We start from the raw sequence: 19,695 nt of genomic DNA on the forward strand, positions 1-19,695 counted from the left end.
GATAGAACAACTTATAACACAGTTATAACACAGATAGAACAACAAGTCTTATAACACAGATAGAACAACTTATAACACAGTTATAACACAGACAGAAGGACTTATAACACAGTTATAACACAGATAGAACAACAAGTCTTATAACACAGATAGAACAACTTATAACACAGTTATAACACAGATAGAACAACAAGTCTTATAACACAGATAGAACAACTTATAACACAGTTATAACACAGATAGAACGACTTATAACACAGTTATAACACAGATGGTACGACTTATAAGTTATAACACAGATAGAACAACTTATAACACAGTTATAACACAGACAGAACAACTTATAACACAGTTATAACACAGATAGAACGACTTATAACACAGTTATAACACAGAAAAACTTATAACAGTTATAATATAGATAGGACAGTCATAACACAGATAGATCAGTTATAACACAGTTATAACCCAGACAGAACAACAAGTCTCATAACACAGTTATAACACAAATAGATCAACTTATGATACAGTTATAACAGTTTTCTAACTCTCTGACTCACTGTAGAACATCCCGCTGCTCGAGGTTGTATTTGCCTCCGTTGTTTAAGGCCACGTTGTGGATTCCCTCTATCGCTCGATCGATGGACTGCAGCACATCATCTTGCTCCGGTGCCTGGCACATATGCAATTAGAAAAATAATTTATAAAAAAAATGAAATATTCATTGAAAATGAACAGGCCACAGCTTTGGGACAAGTGTGACCCTGAGGCAGAAACAAACTAGGACACTTCTCTAATAACAGTCTTTCAACTAAGCCTCATTAAAGCTGAACACATTCCTCTTCTGATACTTCATAAATGTTGCCAAACATGCAAGCTCCGACTAGTCCTGCATCCCTGGAAGGGAGGAAACCCCATTATTACTGAGCTCATGAGGGTGTGACTCAAAGCTGAGACAGATTTACTTTTTGTCTTTCTTGTTCTTAAATCTGCTGTCTTGTGTCCTTCCTATCCTCTCCTTCCTCCCCTCTCTGCAGCTGCAGTGCAGATAAACCCTGCATGATAATAATTTATGAGTTCCTATGCAAAAGATGCATCTTCCACCTGCGCAGACAGCCTCATCCCGGCCTACAGAACAAAGTGTATTTTTATTTCACCCCAGGGTGAAGCAAAAAGACAAAGAATCATCTCTGTTTTCATTTACATATGAATATAAGAACCACAGAGTTAAAAAAGTGTAATTTACCTTTATTTTCTCGATATAAGAGGCCGGGATGTAACCGGTTTCCCCCGAGCTGCAGCGGGACCCCAGCCACCAGTGTTTGTTGCTCCTCTCCAGGATCAGAAAGCTTTCTCCGGCCGAGAAGTGCAGCGAGTTCGGCTCCGWGGACCGGAAGGCGTACAGAGACCGGTACATACTTAATGATACTTTAACACAAACAAAAAAAAKKCTGCAAATTAAATGTTATTTAAAGAACAGGACCCGAGTGGAAGAATCTGCGCTGCTGGGGCTGYTTTAAAGAGCCCATGAAGGCTCCGGTCTGAAGCGCTGATGTCTATTTACAATCGGATCATCTGACCCGGCTGCTCCGCGACTCTCCACCGGGGGGCGCTGTCACATCCGGAACAGGCCCACCAGACAGTTTAATCAAACCCAGAGCGGGCAGATTTTGTGCAGGTGGAGTTTCCAACTTTCATAAAATTCTGGAAATTTTTAATTTCCTTAAATAAACCCTTTCTCATYTTTAAATGATAATACAATACTTGATGCTGGCCCTTGTTAATATATGTTCTTCATTTTGTTGTTGTGTTTTTACTGTTAATTTTATGTTTATTTAGTTCATAAAGCGCCTTTTTGAATTGTTCAATGCAACGAATGGGTYCCATTTTGTTATGTAGTGAAAACTTGTAAATAAAGATAAAAAAAAACTTTCAGATAATTCAGTGAACAGATTTTCTTTATTATTTTCTTTTTCTCTATTTTTTGTATGTTTTCTCATCAAGGAAAAAAAGCAATTGCATATTTATGAGACAAACATATACATGTTCATGTTAGAGTGAAAAAAGAAATAGTAAAAACTTTCAACATTTCATGCTTTTAGCCATCATTTTGATGAATTTGGCTGCTAGCTTTTTGCTACTTTTAGCCTGTAGCTACTGTCTAATAACAGTCTTTCAACTGAMCCTCATTAAAGCTGAACACATTCCTCTTCTGATACTTCATAAATGTTGCCAAACATTCACCTTATATAGCTTATTCTGCATAGAATAAGGCGATCTTATTCTAGCGATTGTTCTGACACTTCAGCTTCAAGCTTTTTTTTAGTTCCTGCTTTGTTAGGAAGAGTAATGTCATCAGAGAAACTGATATAACTAAACATCTGTCAGACATATTCAGGCCTGTGTTGAAAATTATAACAGAAATCGGTGTCAAATGTTATTTGGTTTTAGCTTTTAGCTATCCTTTGGCTACTTATAGCATCTAACTATTGTTTTAGCTATTGTTTTGTTTCAAATAGTCATGCCATAAAGAAAGATATAACCGTTTTTACATCCAACATAAAATTGTTCCTACAGATCAATGTAGCCCTAATTTTAAACGGTTTTATATAATTTTAAAAATGTTTTTGTGATGATGCATGGTATAAGCTATTTTTCAATGGTAATTTGTCCTTTTGACTAAATCAACAAATTAATAACACTTTAATTTTAATAATTTAAAATAATACATCAATGATGACGTGTTACATATTACTTTTTGTTTTGAACGAAAAGTCATATTTAACAGAAATCAATGCATGCAAATTATTAAAAACAAACAAGTAAACAAAATATGATTTTTTTAAATTAAAGAAAGAAGACATTTACTACAAATATGGCATCAGGATAATCTTGCCGGTTTGAACAAAGACCAAAACAGACTATTACAGTATAATGAAATACAGAATTTGAAATAAAATAATAAGGGAAAAACCATAAACAACAAAAGAGACTTAAAAAACAAACAAGGACATCACTTGTAAACTAGGGGTTATTTGAAAGGTTCAGTAGTATAATACAMTTTTACTGTTTGTTTTTTGTCCATCAACTTTACATATGAGATAAAGTAACAGAGTTCTTTTCTGATATGTAAGGAAGGATCGGTGTATTTTTAAAAAGCGACATTTATGAATAAAAAAACATAGATGTAAAAAACATTAATGTTCGACCGTTCTTTGCTCGACACCGGAAATAGTAGCCTGGTGTTACAAAGAATTCTGTCCCCCTTGGTGTCACCGGAACAATGGCCGCTGCGGCGTGTAGCAGATTATTTCAGAGGTCGACTGGGAGGATTTTGTTCTCTTCTAAGGCAAGATCAGCTTTATCTAGGTATTAACTTTAAATATTTATTCTTAAAATTAAAAAGTGTTTGTTGAAAAATTATGTTCACTGCCTTTGTGTCTTTGTTATGAAAGTCGGGGTCACTCACTCACTGTTTTACAAATTGGCCGAATTTAAAGTGATATAATATTATTTTTGACCCATTCTTTTTGTATTCACATTTTACTGAATTACCTCATTTATTTTTCTGGTTATAAGTTCAGTTTAGTTTATTAAACTCCTCCTCAGATTCAGAATGTTTGTAATAAAATCCAGCATAATTCAATTAATTCCACATGTTAACTTTTTAAGTAAAACTTCAGACACTATTTAACTTATTTACCTACAGTAAATCCTAACACTGGATTATGTTTCGTTTTAATAAACCGTCTCTCTGCATGAATTGGTAAATTCTAAAACTGTTGATCCTATTTTGGTTCTTTGCAGAGCAGAACCCAGTGTCACAGCTCAGAAGCCATCTTTGCTTACACTGAAAACAAATAACAAAAAACAGTTTATTACTAGTTCTAACTCAGTTTTTTTCTTTATTTAATTCCAGCCCATTTCTAACTCGTGGGCACAGATTAGAACCTGGGGACGATGAGTTGCACCAGAAAAGCAGCATTTCTATCCTGAAGAAGGAGGACGAGAGTGGGACCCAAATCCACAGCTACAGTCCAACAGGCTTTATCATCGGTAGTAATCAGGTGTTTGGGCCCTGCGCGTTGTTACTTCCTGCCATCCTGCAGTGGAATGTGAGACCAGCATCCAAATGATCCACACACGTTAGCTGCAAAGCTTGCATTTGATAATAATTGTTGTAAATGTCTCCTTTTTTGCAGGTTAGTAGTCATGAAGACATAACAGAAGAAAGTGTTTCACTTTTCCACATGATTGAACCAACATTTGGTAAATTAAATGCACACTAATGTAAAGATCCCGAATTACATTAACATTTTAATATAACATTATTGTAATTATGGCCTTTAGAAACTTGTTTTTTTAGAGGTGTTGGGTGCACTTAGACCCTTTTGGCGTGGACTGAGGATTTATCTTTAATGACATTTTTTTCTCTACATTACTTTCACTTTTATACTTAAGTAGTTTCAAAGCCAGTACTTTTACACTTTTTTAAGTAAAAAGCTTGAGTTGAGAAGTATTTTTAAACCTTAGCATCTATAGTTGTGTAATGAATGTGTATACTTTTGATTTCTCTGATTTGTTTCTGTTTTTGTCTTTATGTTTTTATTTGRTTGCTTGTGAAGAAATTCTTGTGCTGGGAACAGGAGCTCGGATCGAACAAATTAAACCCTCAGTCCTCGCTCTTCTGAGGCGCAAAGGCATCGCCGTGGAGGTGCTGGACACGGTAGGTTCTGCTCAGTGTCTCAGGAAACGGCACKGTTTAACACAGACTGGAAAACAGCAAATAAATTTGATCTGGACTTGTCTGAACTCCTCTGCAGCCCAACGCTTGTGCAACATTCAACTTCCTGAACAGCGAGCGACGGCTGGTGGCGGCCGGTCTGATTCCTCCCTCTGTGAGGAGCACGGCTGTGGACATCACTCAGGACTAACTGATGGGACGTCAGCGACACGAGAGGCTGAGAACAGGAGCTCCTCGAAGGTCATAACAAATTTATCCAGCTTGGATGTTTGGTCTCGACATTTATTTGGATAAACGTTGTCAGAAGCGGCTGTCATCGCCTGCCGGCCTGAAGCGGTGGCTGGTTGTCAGCGAGCATCTGTTTCAGGTGATTCTCAGAGGTCAAAATAAAGTTTGGTTGTATTTCTTTGTTCAGTGTTTGAGCAGAAAAAATGTTCCACATCATGAGGAGAAAATGCAGCCGTCGACCTAAAACCAACAAGTTCTGTGAGGATTTTTATTTTTTGTGAAAACCGCTGATGATTCAWGTCATAAAGTAAAACTATATACTGAATAAATGAGCATCTTTTTTTAAATAGCATTATAGTGTATTTAGTAAATACTGTACATCTATAATAATTAATTTATTGAGTTTTCAAACCTACTCAGCATTCAATTTTTTTATTTTACATTTGCATGACAGTGGTGAAACAATGTGTTTGTTCATAAATAAAATGGTTTTATAGAGAACTGAGAAAAGCTTTTATTTCCTCTCATTTTTTGTATTTAGTTTTTAATGAGCTTCTTGTGGTTTTGTATATTTTTTTCAGACTTTCTGATGATCTTTCAGAGTTTCTCTTTGGACTTCGGCAATGTGAGAGAAGAATAATGAAAACAGGACAAAAGAAAAATGTCAGGCCAAAAAAAAAACCCGTGTAAACCATAATAATCGTGACTTAAAGGGGAAAAAAATCCAGTAAAGACCTGACCATATTGATTGATTGATTCATACTTTATTTATCCCTGAGGGGAAAGTTGTCAAGCAGCTCATTAAAATCTACATTTTACAACAACCAYGCTTCCTATGCAGTCTTAAAAAAAAACAATTTTATTTGAGTATTTTCCAGGTTTGGAAAAAAAAAGACAAGTGTGGAAAATACACTAAAAAACTTGATGGAATAACTTGGTCATTCAGTATATTCAGGTCAGCTGACCWCATTCTTTGAGCACAAACTGTTGCTGAACCTAAACCTGACCAACTGCAGCAACCTCACATCATAGACCTCATAAATCCAGGTGGTGACTTATTTATTTATTTATTTATTTATTTTGGCCAGACAGCTTATTACCTTTTCTACAACATTGTTAGTGTTTTGAGTTTTTTTTAATAAATTCTATGATTCTGCTCATTTTAAAGTGTTTTTATTCTTGTAWGGAGGAACATAAAACACACTGATAGTTCAGAGGCTGTTTCTCTGAAACAAACCTTATAAACAGTTTTATAAGATACAACAGACAAATTAAAGTGGAAATTTCTCATTCTATTCCCAGAGTAGCTAATTTGTCTTCCTGTCCTCTGGTGTAGAACAAAAACCATCACTTAAATTCACACTGTCAATCCGTAAATTTTCTTCCTCTTATCAGGGATCGGGTCGTGGGGGCAGCAGCCTAAGGAGAGAGACCCAGACTTCCCTCTCCTCAGCCARTTGGACCAGCTCYTCCAGGGGAATCCCAAGGCGTTCCCAGGCCAGCTGAGAAACTTAGTCCCTCCAGCGTGTCCTGGGTCTCCTCCCAGTGGGACGTGCCCAGAACACCTCACCAGAGAGGCGTCCAGGAGGCATCCTAACCAGATGAGCCACCTCAACTGGCTCCTCTCGACGTGGAGGAGCAGTGGCTCTACTCTGAGTCCCTCCTGGATGACCGAGCTTCTCACCCTATCTCTAAGGGAGAGCCCAGACACCCTGCGGAGGAAACTCATTTCGGCCGCTTGTATCCACGCTCTCGTTCTTTCGGTCACTACCCAAAGCTCGTGACCATAGATGAGGGTAGGAACGTAGACCGACCGGTACATCGAGAGCTTTGCCTTCTGGCCCAGCTCTCGCTTCACCACGACAGACCGGTACAGCGCCCGCATCACTGCAGACGCAGCACRAATCCGCCTGTCGATCTCCCGCTCCATTCTTCRCTCATTTGTGAACAAGACCCCGAGATACTTAAACTGCTCCACTTGGGGCAGGACCTCCTCACCGACCRGGAGGCYGCACGCTACCCGTTTCCGGCTCAAGACCACGGTCTCGGATTTGGAGGCACTGATCCTCATCCCGGCCACTTCACACTCAGCTGTGAACCYCTCCAGTGAGAGCTGAGATCATGATCTGATGAAGCCAACAGGACCACATCATCTGCAAAAAGCAGAGGTGATTCTGTGTTGCTTTCGTCCTGGTCGTACACAGTTTGTATTGTTCTACTGAAAATAACAAACGATTATTTCTGTAACAATTTTTAACAATTTTTGAGAATCTTAGGACCACAAAGGCCATGTCTGGCTGTCAGGCTGTATGCAAAGGTTTTTAATTTCACTTTGTTTTAACTTGAAACTGACAATAATAAAAGCACTGCTCTTTAAACTTTCACAGGTAATTTACAGATGATCACTGGAGACAAGAAAGTCTGGCCTGTTTGGAAGCACAATTTGAAGAAACGAGGCGTGACTTTCTGTGTAAATATGTCCAGCTGGTTCTGGGGCGAGGCGGTGTTTGTGGCGCCTGTCCTTCATCTGGATAATCCTCTTTGGCCTCAGACAAGTTGCCTGTGCAGCTCACGACACAATTCAGTGGCTTTGTCCTTCTCACGCATAAGCCCCGGTGGAGAGGAGAATCCCCAAATCCTCCACACATCAGTCTGGTTCATCTCTAATCATCTGCCTCAGTGCAACATGTTCACTCTTTAAACACACGTCCTACACAAGCTTGATCACTTTTCCATGCTGCAGCAGGAAAAAAAAGCCGCAACATTTAATGCCAAAAAAAGTCTAATTAGCTTCAACAAGATCTCCATTTTGATATGTATTACTGACAATCAAACCAGAGTTACAAACATTTTACTCTCTTCTTGAGTTTCACAAATTACGCTCAGGTTCTGCTAAAATAAAACTTGCACGCAGCAAATCATGTTGCTAATATTAATAATATTAAAGATTTCCAGTAACTTATCACCACAATGTTCTGCAAATGTTCACAAAAAWGAAAAATGATAGCAAACAAATCAGGAAAATCATTTAAACAGCACAATCTACATGCTACACCCCCTGCTTTCCAGCTGATTTTTTATTGTATCTGTTGGACTGTGTGGTCCTGATGAGAACAACRTCAGTCATTTTCAGAACTGCGAGACGTTTGTCGAGAGCGTGAGAAGCAGAGCTCCGCCCCCGTCAGACGATGGTACATGTCTTTGATGTCCTCACACTCCGTCTCGCAGTGGTTTGTTGCGTCYTACGAACGGGAAACAAAGATCTGATTGGCGGAGAGGAGACGGGATGTAATGATGAGCACTTGACACGCCCCAACCTTTTATTTGGAACAGGTGGAAATCATTACCTGACTCTTTCTTCCATCRTCATTGGGAACCAGCAAGTTGGTGATGGAGACGAATCTAAGAGTCACAAGAAATGACGCCAGCTGAATGAATGCAGCGTCAGAAACGAAACAAGAGCCTCATCTGTGTCACTAACTTTTGCACGATGGGCTCCAGAAGCTCCAGGCCTGGCTGCACTTCCTTCTCCGGGGTTCTGGTCTCCACGGTGGTGCTCACTGTGGCGATGTACATCCCGTCTGAGGCCACACCGTGACTGTGGGACACGACGGATATATAAATGTCTGCGAGGACAAGAGAGAGGTTTTATCAGAGAGCTGTTAGCGTCGAGCCAACGCTTCGACTGGCGCTGTACCTGACTTCCTGTTGAGCTGCATCTGAGGGATGATGATCTGACAGGAGCTGGCCTCCTGCGTGTTTCTGACTGGGTGGTTTAACAAACAAATCACTCGAATGACTCGCCCAATTTTCCTGACTCGGTTGGGAACGTAGCTGGGATCACAGATCAGCTGTTTACAGTGAAAAAGCTGAAGCAAAGATAAACAATATTTTAGTTCACCTAAAGTGCCTGTGACATGCTTATCCTTCAGACACAAAAAGTCAAAGAAAACATTGTTCTATTTAAGAAACATGGCGTAACCACACATTATTTTACCCATTTGGACACATATAACTGGCCTATCTTGTTTTGAACTTGGCTTGGCAAAAGAGAAACAGGAAGTGACATCAAAGGGGAACTCCTTTTAAAAAAGAACTCACTGGTCTTTGTTTGTTGAAATATTGTTATTTGAACTCGGACTCTTTTTTTTGTTTCTGTCTTATAGTGACTCAAAATAATCTAAAACATCAGATTTCTCTTCACAGTCTGGGCTGTTGAGCATTTTAGCTTAGCTRTGTTTTCATGCAGACATTCCCCTTTGACATCACTTCCTGTTACTTCACATGCAAATATCTCAACAACTGTTCATCCCAGCAGCATGAAAATTATTTTATAATGTATTCTCAGTGTTATCTTTCAAAAAGAAAATGCATTTGTATTATTACAAAAATTTTGATGTCATAGGCACTTTAAGCTCTGTTGATGACTTTAGCCACACTCTACTATGGCCTTTCATCTGCTTCACCTTTCCCTCAGATTTGACCGCTTTCACTTCACCGTTGTCCATCACAATCTCCTCCACCGCCCTGTTCAGTAGGAAGGTTCCTCCGTACTCRGCGCTCAGTCTGAAATGGAAGATATTTAATGGGAAGTTTGAATCAAWTAGCTTTTTCAAGCTTTGACAGTTTTGTGAAGTGATCATTTGCATGAGGGGGAGTCTCACCTGGCGAATCCCTGCGGTAGTTCCCCCAGCCCGTACAGCGGGTACAGGTAGGGACTGGATTTGTGCCGGGACAAAGACTCAGAGTACAACCTGATCCGGTTCAGGGTCTCCAAACAGGGCTGATCCAGGTAACTGCAAYTGAAGAACATCCTAGATAGGTCGGACCGTCGGCGTTGACTRATTTGGAGGCTTTTCTGCAGGTTTTAACCAACCTCTCGTTGGAGTGCAAGGCTATGGCATGACCCGTGAACTCTGTGACGTCCTGTCCCAGGTCGAAGCGGCTGAACAACTCCTGCGTGGTGGTTTTGTGGGGGTCCACGTCCTGGTGGGTGCGAGGGTTCGTCGTGTCAAAGTTCAGGGCGAAGTGCAGCAGCTTCTTGAACCTCCTCTTGTCAAACATGCCCATCAGATCTGAAAACGTGRGTTATTTATTATCATGTGTGAAATGTCCACCTGGAGTTAAAAAGTGGAAAAACTTGATTTGTCACCTGAACAATGAGCATCTTCCTCTGTGGCGGGGACTTTATGAAGTTTCCCCGCTTTGTAAACATAGCTGCCCTCGACAACTTTGAAGTCCAGGTAGCGGGTAACCTCAGTGAGCAGAAGTATTTTCACCAGCTGGCCTGAAGTAAACAGAAGGCATTAGTGAGCCCCTCTGAAAGAATAGTAATGTGTGGATCAAWACTGAAATATCAGTACTACCYATACCAGAACTTTATGGTCTASAATCAATACTAAAACCAATATATTGAWACTTAAGTCATTTCAGGTAATGTATATCATAGACAGTGGAAAATAACTATTCAAATCTTGTGSTTAGAGGGAACTACTTTTTTTRCCACTTGGATGATGCATTYGTGCAGTGGCACMTGCTCAGTCAGTCTGTAGACATTACTGGTACYGCAGGTCATTTTAKKWWAAAWRKYCRTRKWRRMYKCWMRRMMWAWTWKKWTRRWYYWMYYGGGGTTCCCAATTTTTCCATGCTTTGGCCCCCCAAKCATTTAGCCTSTGGCCGGGGGCKCTCGTACAAACCTACAAACAATGCTATAAAATATGTGAAGAAACATCAACCTTTAGAATTTTTTTCTCTTTTATTCAGTYTTCAAAAACTATTACATTTGTTTAACATAATTTTAAATTATGCTAGACAAATACAACAGGGTTAGAGATACAAAGACTTTTAAACGAATAAATAAATTACTCTGTCTTGTATTCATTATAAAGAGGTTATTTAAAAAATGCTACTTTTTTATATATTTACCAGGCACATTATGTGTTTTAGCACAAATGATCAGTATCGGTACCAGCCTGAGATTACTATGTTTCAGTAATGGAAAGAAATTTGGCAGTATCGAACATCACTAAAGAATAGGCACCAGTCAAACAATCACATGAGCTGCAATACTCACCAGTAGCAAAAAAAAACTTGGGGACAAGATCCACGTTCCACTCCTTCCCACGACCCATTGATTTAGGAGGACCAGGAACTTTAAACTTCCTGTAAAGCTGCAAAGAAAATAATTACGACTTAACAATTTGTGACAAGACACACGACTTCTAATGTGTTTTTCGTTTGAACGCACCTCCTCCAGAGGAGAAATAGATGCACTTTCTCCTCCATGGTAAGGATTTTTGTCAATGTGAAGGACCTTTTTCCCACTAAGAGACATTAAACCAGAGAGGACACATTCCTGAAAGGGACGGAGAGAGAGGATTAAATGTTTGCTGGAATCAGTGGATATCAGTTTGCATATTGGCAGATGGTCATAAATCTCCTTAGACAGCAAGCAGGAGCTCAGAGGGTCTGCAAAACAACAAATCATTGATGTTTTTTTTTTTCAAAACACAATCCTCCAAATCAGTTTCTAATCAAAGGAGAAAATCAATAAATCATACAATATTTTTATATTTATTGGAGCAAAAATCTGCAAGTAAATCTTAACTGACACGTCTAAGTGATTTTCTGTGATGTATGTTGACTTTCCTCTTATAAGAACACATTTCTTACCTTGAGCCCGGTTCCAAGTACTATAATATCATACTCCTGCATCCTAACGATGTCTCAGCGTTTTTCTCTCTGATCTCTGAGTCCTGGAACTTTACCTCCTGGGTGCAGCCGAATGGATACGTGTGTGAAGACCCATGTCTGATGATGGCAGGGGACAGTAATTGCAATGTGTTCTCTTTTGCAATAATCCTCTTAGGATGAGCACATCTATGCATTGTGTGTTTATACTGTATGTGTGGGTGTGGGTGTGTGTATGTGTGTGTCAGGGGTAGAGTTTGATATTCAGTGAAATTTGTGCTGTCATTTACGGCACATGGTTACAAATGTGTATATATATTTTTTATCTAGTCTTTTATTTCCAAATATGACTCCAAAATTCACAAAATCCACCAAGCCCAGGATTTCTCTTTCTCCCTGGCTCCTGGGTTTCAAACCCAGGAGCCAGGGAGAAAGAGAAATCACACACACGACAGGCCCTGGAGCAGTGTGGTTATCCTGACTGGGCTTTCCTGAAAGCAGACAGGAAACACAGACAGGATTCCATGCAACCTTCAGGTGAAAATGAAGACCCCAAACCCAGACCCAAACCAGTGGTTATTCTGTATGTTGCGGGTGTTTCGGAGAAACTGAGACGTTTATTTTCTAAACATGATGTCCCAGTGGCTTTCAAACCCCAAAACACATTACGGCAAAGGCTGGTTCACCCCAAAGATCCGGTGCCCCGMCACAAACAGAGCAATGTTGTATATGCTGTTAAGTGCCAGGAGGACTGCGACCAGTTATACATCGGGGAAACAAAGCAAACACTGTTCAAAAGAATGTCCCAACACAGACGAGCTACATCTAATGGCCAGAACTCTGCAGTTTTCACTCATTTACAGGCCAGCGGTCACTCTTTCAGAGATGAGGATGTTCTCATTCTTGATAGAGAGGAACGTTGGTTTGAGAGAGGAGTAAAAGAAGCCATTTTTGTGAAGAAAGACCATCCATCATTAAACAGAGGTGGAGGCCTCCGTTTTCAGCTGTCCCCCTCCTACAACGCTGCTATTGCCAGTATCACTCCACCCCCTGTTAACAATAAGTGTTAATTAGGTGTCAACGATAGCCATGTGATGTGTGTATCAGTCACATGGAGGCTGGGCTTAAAAGTCTGAATTTTGCCTGAAACTCTCAGACTGAAGAAGTCTCTTGGAGGAGAGACGAAACGTTTCATTAGAGAAGAACCCGTCCAGAAGACCTACACAATTTTTTTCTTTTTGATTAACAAATACACATTCAAACAAAAGTTTCTGATAAATCCTACGTTCTTTGTTGAAGGTTGCAAACCCCTAAACCCGTCAAAAGTGCAACTAATTAATTGTTTAGCAAAGTAGCCCATTTTAGTAATGTCCATTAGAAATTGAATAAGTTGTGAAATTGGTTTATTGGAACAATTTAGCAGAAAATGTATATAATCCCTTAAACCCACAGATAAATTACAATAAAAGTTGTACTTTTGTATTTAAGCACAGCTCTTCAGTAAAAGTTTATTTTTTGTAAACAAATATATTTTGTGTATATGTTTCCATATAGCCTATAAACAACATAAGAACGTAAGAAAGCAGATATCTCATTTTTTTCAAATCTGCCCAAGCTTTGACAAAGACTACATTTCCCAAGATTCCTAGAGTAGAGTCAGTGTTGGTTCGCTTGTACTCTTCAAGACACCTCGGCGGATCGGTGCTGTACGGCTCTGGTGCYAACAAAGTGACCCCGCCTTTCCGTCGCGTTTTCCGGAATATTCCGGGAAAGAAAACAAGGCGAATCTAGTCAAAAAGCTTATCGGGTTTGCTAGCAAGCATCTTCCTGTTTGAAGAGCTGAACAAGTTAAGGAAATGTCTTCAGAACAAACAGTAAGTAGGCTTATTGGAATAAATCTGCTTATATTTGATTAATAGCACGTAATTATTTGTTTAATGTTCAGCGTGCATTTAATTACGGTTTTTCAACTCGTTAATTGCCGCCAAAGGCAACGCCTCATCTCACTCAGCTTTCATTTCAGCAAGCATTTTATTTACTTTTGGGCTACCCATTTAGTATTTATTTACCTATTTCAAATAGCTAAAGTAAGAATTATGACAATAATGTTTTGCAATAAGGAGATTTCTACCCTAATWGTAATAAGACACGAAATCTAGGAAGGATTTGCAAGTTTAAATTCAACAAAACACTTAAATACCATTATAGTTGTGTTAAATTAGTTTAACCCTTTCCTGAAAGAAAAAAAAAACTGCATTAAAAGGTCATTTTTATGACTTGGACCAAAAATAAAATAATATATAAATGGCTTAATGATAATAAAAGCTTTTGATGATTTTTATTGTTTATAACTTTTTCAGTCAAATTTGTGCTGCCAAAGGTCATAATTAAGAGGCTACAATCTGCTGTCACTTTCTTAGATTAGCTAAAGTGATGTTGATAAATTGGTGATCCTAATGAACTGTCATTGTTTATCTGTGTTAGTTTTCAGMTAAGGACCAACACAAACGTGTCACAGCGAAGTCCAGCCCTGGATTCCTGGAGCGTTTAGGTCAAACTGCAGGAGGAACAGTCGTTGGTGTCGGACTCTTCTTCCTGTCGATATATGTTCTCTTCACCAATGAGGTGAGAAACAGCTTCAGCTTTGGAAATGCWCTGCATCCTGATCGTGCGCTGGTTGGTTGGTTAAGAAGAGGTCCCATCTCTGCGTGTGCTTTTCTTTTCAGGGACGAGCTCTGCAGACGGCGTCTTCTCTGGATGAAGGCCTCTCTCAGGTTGTATCACTGGCGCCTTACTCCYGCCTCGACCTGCAGAACAACGACCGCTTGGTTCACCTGTCTGCTCAGCTGCGCACTCTGCAGGTAGGCTGTTTAAACTCCACTCATTCAAACGTGTGTCCTAGTTAAATCAGTCATAGTTTGTCAGGTGCCAGCAGGTATTTCAGGTATTACAGCTTTATGGGAGTGTGGCGAAGCCTTTTTAAAGAAAACTTACATTAAATCTCGACTACAGTCTTTAAACAATCTATATAAATCCTGATTGAAGTAATCTGTTTAAACAAATTAAAGTATTTTTTGTGTTTTCTTTGAATCTATATGCAGCTTCAGGAAGGGGTGTTTGTTTGTTTTTTCACAAGCTGAAAATGTGCACAAAGATCCTGCCATGTTTTAATTTTGTCTTATCAACATCGCTGGTTTGTGTGTGTGTGTGTGCGTGTGCGCAGCCTCTACACGACCCCAACTACAAAGTGGCGGTGCAGGCGGTGAAGCTMAGGAGGCAGGTGGAGATGTACCAGTGGGTGGAGTACAGCGAGAGCAAGTGAGTGCTTTGTTTGCACAGCCGACTTAACGGAGATCGTTTGATGCAGCAGAACTGGACTGGAGAAAAAGGGAGTTGACTTTGAAATCTTTTCAGGGACTATAAAGAAAARGGTGAAACCAAGACGGAAACAACCTACACCTACAGTGAGTTATGTTTGAAGCGACACGTTTAGTTTATTCTATCAACATGACCTAAAAGCCGACTCAGCATGACCCTCCTTTTTTTTAGACACCGAATGGAAATCTGAGTTGGTCAACAGTCGTAACTTTGATAAAGAAATCGGTCACCAGAATCCAAGGTATAAACACATTTCTTCTTTTTTTTTGCCATGTATTTTTCTATTTTTTTAACCTTTCTCTTCCTCTTTTAGTGCCATGCCAGTTGAAAGTGTGACAGTGGCGTCTCCTGAAGTCCAAGTCGGACCTTTCATCCTGTCCAAAGGTATTTATTTCCTCAAACATACACTGATGCCGTGTTTAGATCCWATTCATATTCCTTCAGTTTATGTGACTGCTCATGTTCAGGCCTGGTGGATCAGATCAACAATTTCCAGACTCTGAGTTTGAGGGATTACCCAGTCTTTAATTTGGACCCTTTTCTCTCCATTCATGACGATTATTTCTATCACACTCAGTCTCCAAACAGGCCCCAGGTGAGAAACAACAACTTGTTTTCAGCATCGATCTTTTGCATCGTTCCACTCGTTAATAATGGTTGAATTATTTCCTACGTGTGTGATTTTATATTGCTTTAGGTTGGGGATGTGCGTGTGAGATTCTCCTTCGCTGGACTGAGTGGTGAGAACTCTCCCCTCGGGCCGCCTCAAACTGTAGGTGCTCCTGGTGATCTTTTTCCAGTAATGCTCAAATTAACGTTAACATGATGCGCTGGAAATTTAAAAACACTTTCTAAATATTTAATAGCCTGGAGATGTTTTTTAAAATCAGCATCTAATTATTTGTAACAAAAAAAAGGGAAAAGCGACTAGAAATGCTGTTTTTTTTTTTTTTTTTCAATTTAATTAAAAAAATTATTCATTTCATTAAAAAATAACTATATACAATAAGAAACAAAGAAAATACACAAATCAAAAATCAAAATAAAAAGAAAGGCAGCAGAAGAATAAATCTTATGTTTGCCCCTTTTATCCCCAGAATATATTCAAACGAAACATAATTTACAAAACAATACAAATAAAAATAAAAACATCAACTCAATCAACAATTCATCTAGCTTCTCATTTTACTTTTCCATATACGTTCAGAAAACTATCTTTTATTTGTCTCTTAAATACAGTATATACATAGATCTGGCATTTTTAAGATCATCCTCCAGACCATTCCACAATCCTATACCCTGGATTAAAGTGCATCTTTCTCTTAAGCAAGTACAAAAATATGGCTTCACAAACATTTCCATCCCTTTAAGATAACAACTGTCTCTCTTAACAAAATTTGCCTGAATGTTTGGAGGTACAGTATATGTTCCTGTGAGCCTTGTACATAAACAGTAAAATATTATAGTCAAACAAATCACAGAATTTCAAGTTTTCAGTTTGCAAAATAATGTATTTGATGGATGGTTGTAATCTTTTCTAGCGATAATAATWGGCTCTTTTCTGCAAAACAAAAATTGGATTTGTAATTGTTTTGCAAGCTTTACCCCAGACTTCAATACAGTAAATTAAATGTGGGACAATTATTGAATTGTACAACACAAACAGAGCRTTGTCATTAAATAACTCCCTGACTTTATACAGTACTCCAATAGATTTAGATATTTTTGTTCTTAAATAATGTATGTATTTTCTGAGGATTAGTGGACTGGTTGGACCCACGTTTGTCCAAGTTGATTTTAGATGCTCCCTAAAACCACTGATTGTTTTTCAGGTTAGTGTTGTAGCCATGCAAAGAGGAGAGAGACTGATGGCCTTCAAGACCAAGTCAGGAGATTTTCTGGAGATCCTGTACCTGGAGGAGCTCACRGCAGAGGTCACTGGATTTAAACTTTCAGGTGTTGAAGCAGAGAGTTTAAATCTCTCACACATTTGATTAAAATGTTTGTTTTGTGAACGTCTGCAGGAGGTGTTTGAAAGGGAACATCAGCACAACCGTTTGAAGACCTGGGGACTCCGAGCTGCAGGCTGGGCCCTCATGTTTCTTAGTATTCAGCTGGCAACACGCATCATCTACACACTGGGTACATTAARGCCCACTGTGGGTTTACAGCCACATTATTCACGAAGTTTAACCCTTTCATGTTTTCTGTCATGTCCCCTGCAGTGGATTGGGTTCCTCTCCTCAGGGAGCTCGTGTCCTTCGGTCTGATGATCTTCGCTCTCTGCCTCTCCTGCTCGCTGTCTCTTCTCGTCATCGCAATCGGTTGGCTTTTTTACCGCCCGTTAGTGGCCCTAGCTCTGGGAGCCGTGGCTCTGCTGCCGCTGCTTTTGGCCCGCTCGGGTCTTCCGCCGAAGAAGAACGAATGACTGTCGGGCAGAGGATTCAAAAGGTTTTCCATGGCCTAGCTGAAGCTGTCCGTCGAAGGTGCTGGGAAAAGAGAGACTGTGGGGCTTGTTTACTTTGACCAAGTGACATCTGATGAATGTGCTCTTAGATTTAAAATACACGAAAACCAAAATCCATGAACACCAATTAAAAGTATTTAAGTACAAAAAGAAACTGAGATGTTGCCTTCATAAATCACCTGATGTGGCCTTTCAAACACTGCTGCWCCCAGTGAGCAACATTAGATTTCTGTTTTTACTGTAAATAAAACTGTGTTCTTCTTTGACAGTGAAAGCAGCTTCACCTTTCTCTAACTTCTAAAGGAAAAAAATTAAGAGGCCTGCAATCAACAGAACGAGATGCTTTGATAAACCAGTGCTCACGTTAAGACAAATTGTCACTGTTTGACTTTATTTATGGGATTTTTGTATTAAACTATATGTGACCCATCACATCGAAATGAGGATTAAGTCTAAAAGTGGTATATGTAGAAATAGGCAATTAGTGTTTTGATTAAAACACGTGCAAAAATTGCATTTCTGCAAAATATAACAAATAAATGCCTTATCAATGTTTTATTTGAATAAACTCTGAAATATTGTCAAAAATATTTTTGAAGCACTTTTTTTTTGCGTAGCAACAAAAAAAAACTTGATTTTGAGGAAAAACGCCTTTAAATTTTGAGATTTTCCCTGTGAGCTAGCAAAGTTTTTGTTTCTTTCCAGCTGGGGAATGTCAATATTCAAATACTATTTGAAATTTCCTCTTCATAATGAAATGAATAATTTCTCATAAAAATGACAAACTTAGGATTCAGACCAAATATTATTGTATTATCATAACCTATAAGACAAATTAAGGCATATATCTGGTTCCATTTATAATATCAGAATGATCCAGGTATCAAGATGTAGTGTTTAAAGCCTGGAATCTGAAAATGTGATCAGGTCACTTTGACAAAATRTGACTTAATCCTCATTTCAATATGATGGGTCACATATTTGTTTCTGTCAGAAAGAAAAACTTCATTTAATCTGTGAAACYCTGATCAGGCAGGAACTTCAGTCAGTTTTTATAGCCTGGAGGTTCCCAAGGTCAGAAAAGGACATGTTCTTTTACAGAGTCCATATTAAGTGCCCAGGTCAACTCCCAGGCTGCCTCTTGGGGGYGCTTTTATTGTGACAAGCAGGAGACAGAGGCCTTTATGCTCCCATAAGCTCAGAACCTGAACTTTTATGTATGAGAACCAGTAGAAAAAGACAGCAAATGAAGATCCCAGAGGTTTAAGTTTGTTAAAGCCACATACATAAAAAGATGCAGATATGCTCAAACTAAAGCAAAGAACCTCACCCCGCCCCCTTTTTACAAGTCTTGCTTAATTCTAATTTGTGTCTGAGGTTGGCTCAGCTGTAGACTGGGACTGTGTGGGACCTCCTTCCTCTCTACTGGACAACAAGCTGCTGTTCAGAGACCCCAGAGCATGTTGAGTCATTCCTGATTGCAGCAACTGTGGCGTTCTCATAGAGCTGTCATCTTACTTACCCAGACCTCAGTTTGGCWGCTACCTCCACGTAAAACTTTCCAAGATCACAGCTTGTCACAGATCACTTACTGTATGCTGTCATGAATTTTGAGTCCCCAGTGGTGTAACTTAGAGCAGCCTCACTGAGATCAGTCCKCCCCAGGCAAGTTTCCAAATGGGCCTCTTCTGTTACACAACAGTATTTATGGAAGTAGACCATAGAGCATCATATCTGCATATCCCACAGTTGTAGTGGGGTGAGATTTATTTTTATTSTATCAACACTGGATGAAAACAACCTGTCCTGTAGAAAAATTCACCCCAAAATCTGTAAATAAGCACTGTAAACAGTACRGTAGTTGTACATAGTTGCATGTTTCCATGTGAGTAAATAAAATTTTGTTTATAAATGAGCTCATATAGAAAATACCTCCAACATACAGTGGGGAAAATAAGTATTTAGTCAGTCACCAATTGTGCAAGTTCTCCCACTTAAAAAGATGAGAGAGGCCTGTAATTGACATCATGGGTAGACCTCAACTATGAGAGATAAAATGTGAAAAAAAATTAGAGAAAATTATTTTGTTTGACTTTTAAAGAATTTTTTTGCAAATAATGGTGGAAAATAAGTATTTGGTCAATAACAAAAGTTCATCTCAATACTTTGTTGTATATCCTTTGTTGGC

At 39.2% G+C, this 19,695-nt stretch overlaps 4 protein-coding genes across 5 annotated transcripts in view; 2 read left to right on the top strand and 2 right to left on the bottom strand.

Annotated features, from left to right (window-relative positions):
• Nucleotides 1-1,590, bottom strand: part of nckipsd (NCK interacting protein with SH3 domain) — a gene marked incomplete at its 3' end in the record, with an annotated part of 7,627 nt that extends 6,037 nt beyond the window's left edge. For both annotated transcript variants that reach the window (XM_014006383.1, XM_014006382.1), the window contains 2 exon segments: nt 561-673; nt 1,247-1,590. In XM_014006383.1, the coding sequence (XP_013861837.1) occupies nt 561-673; nt 1,247-1,417 (284 nt within the window).
• A 1,659-nt stretch (nt 1,591-3,249) lies between these two features.
• Nucleotides 3,250-5,477, top strand: ndufaf3 (NADH:ubiquinone oxidoreductase complex assembly factor). Its single transcript, XM_014006384.1, has 5 exons — nt 3,250-3,369; nt 3,920-4,115; nt 4,203-4,269; nt 4,626-4,726; nt 4,824-5,477. Exons 1-5 carry the CDS (start codon nt 3,284-3,286, stop codon nt 4,932-4,934), a joined length of 561 nt encoding a protein of 186 aa, XP_013861838.1. The 5' UTR covers nt 3,250-3,283; the 3' UTR covers nt 4,935-5,477.
• A 1,800-nt stretch (nt 5,478-7,277) lies between these two features.
• LOC106516172 (rab GDP dissociation inhibitor beta) lies at nt 7,278-11,882 on the bottom strand. The gene is given in 11 exon segments (XM_074559736.1): nt 7,278-8,235; nt 8,320-8,374; nt 8,454-8,598; nt 8,670-8,841; nt 9,439-9,538; nt 9,637-9,768; nt 9,849-10,047; nt 10,125-10,259; nt 11,046-11,142; nt 11,220-11,327; nt 11,645-11,882. Coding segments are annotated over 11 exon segments (1,329 nt in total). The 5' UTR covers nt 11,687-11,882; the 3' UTR covers nt 7,278-8,091.
• Nucleotides 11,883-13,434: 1,552 nt separating this feature from the next.
• Nucleotides 13,435-17,775, top strand: tmem43 (transmembrane protein 43). Its single transcript, XM_014006385.1, has 12 exons — nt 13,435-13,536; nt 14,147-14,287; nt 14,389-14,523; nt 14,886-14,980; nt 15,077-15,126; nt 15,212-15,281; nt 15,354-15,424; nt 15,508-15,635; nt 15,738-15,812; nt 16,873-16,974; nt 17,065-17,182; nt 17,266-17,775. Exons 1-12 carry the CDS (start codon nt 13,519-13,521, stop codon nt 17,466-17,468), a joined length of 1,206 nt encoding a protein of 401 aa, XP_013861839.1. The 5' UTR covers nt 13,435-13,518; the 3' UTR covers nt 17,469-17,775.
• The last annotated feature ends 1,920 nt before the right edge of the window (nt 17,776-19,695 follow it).

This window comes from Austrofundulus limnaeus, unplaced genomic scaffold, assembly GCF_001266775.1.
Source record: "Austrofundulus limnaeus strain Quisiro unplaced genomic scaffold, Austrofundulus_limnaeus-1.0 Scaffold35, whole genome shotgun sequence".
Classification (NCBI taxonomy): Eukaryota; Metazoa; Chordata; class Actinopteri; order Cyprinodontiformes; family Rivulidae; genus Austrofundulus; species Austrofundulus limnaeus.

Excerpts from the sequence above, each read along its gene's own strand:
- ndufaf3 (XM_014006384.1), top strand. The coding sequence starts at position 3,284 with ATGGCCGCTGCGGCGTGTAGCAGATTATTTCAGAGGTCGACTGGGAGG. Across the intron at positions 3,370-3,919 it reads GCAAGATCAGCTTTATCTAG|CCCATTTCTAACTCGTGGGC; the intron begins GTATTAACTTTA and ends ATTTAATTCCAG. Across the intron at positions 4,270-4,625 it reads CATGATTGAACCAACATTTG|AAATTCTTGTGCTGGGAACA; the intron begins GTAAATTAAATG and ends TTGCTTGTGAAG.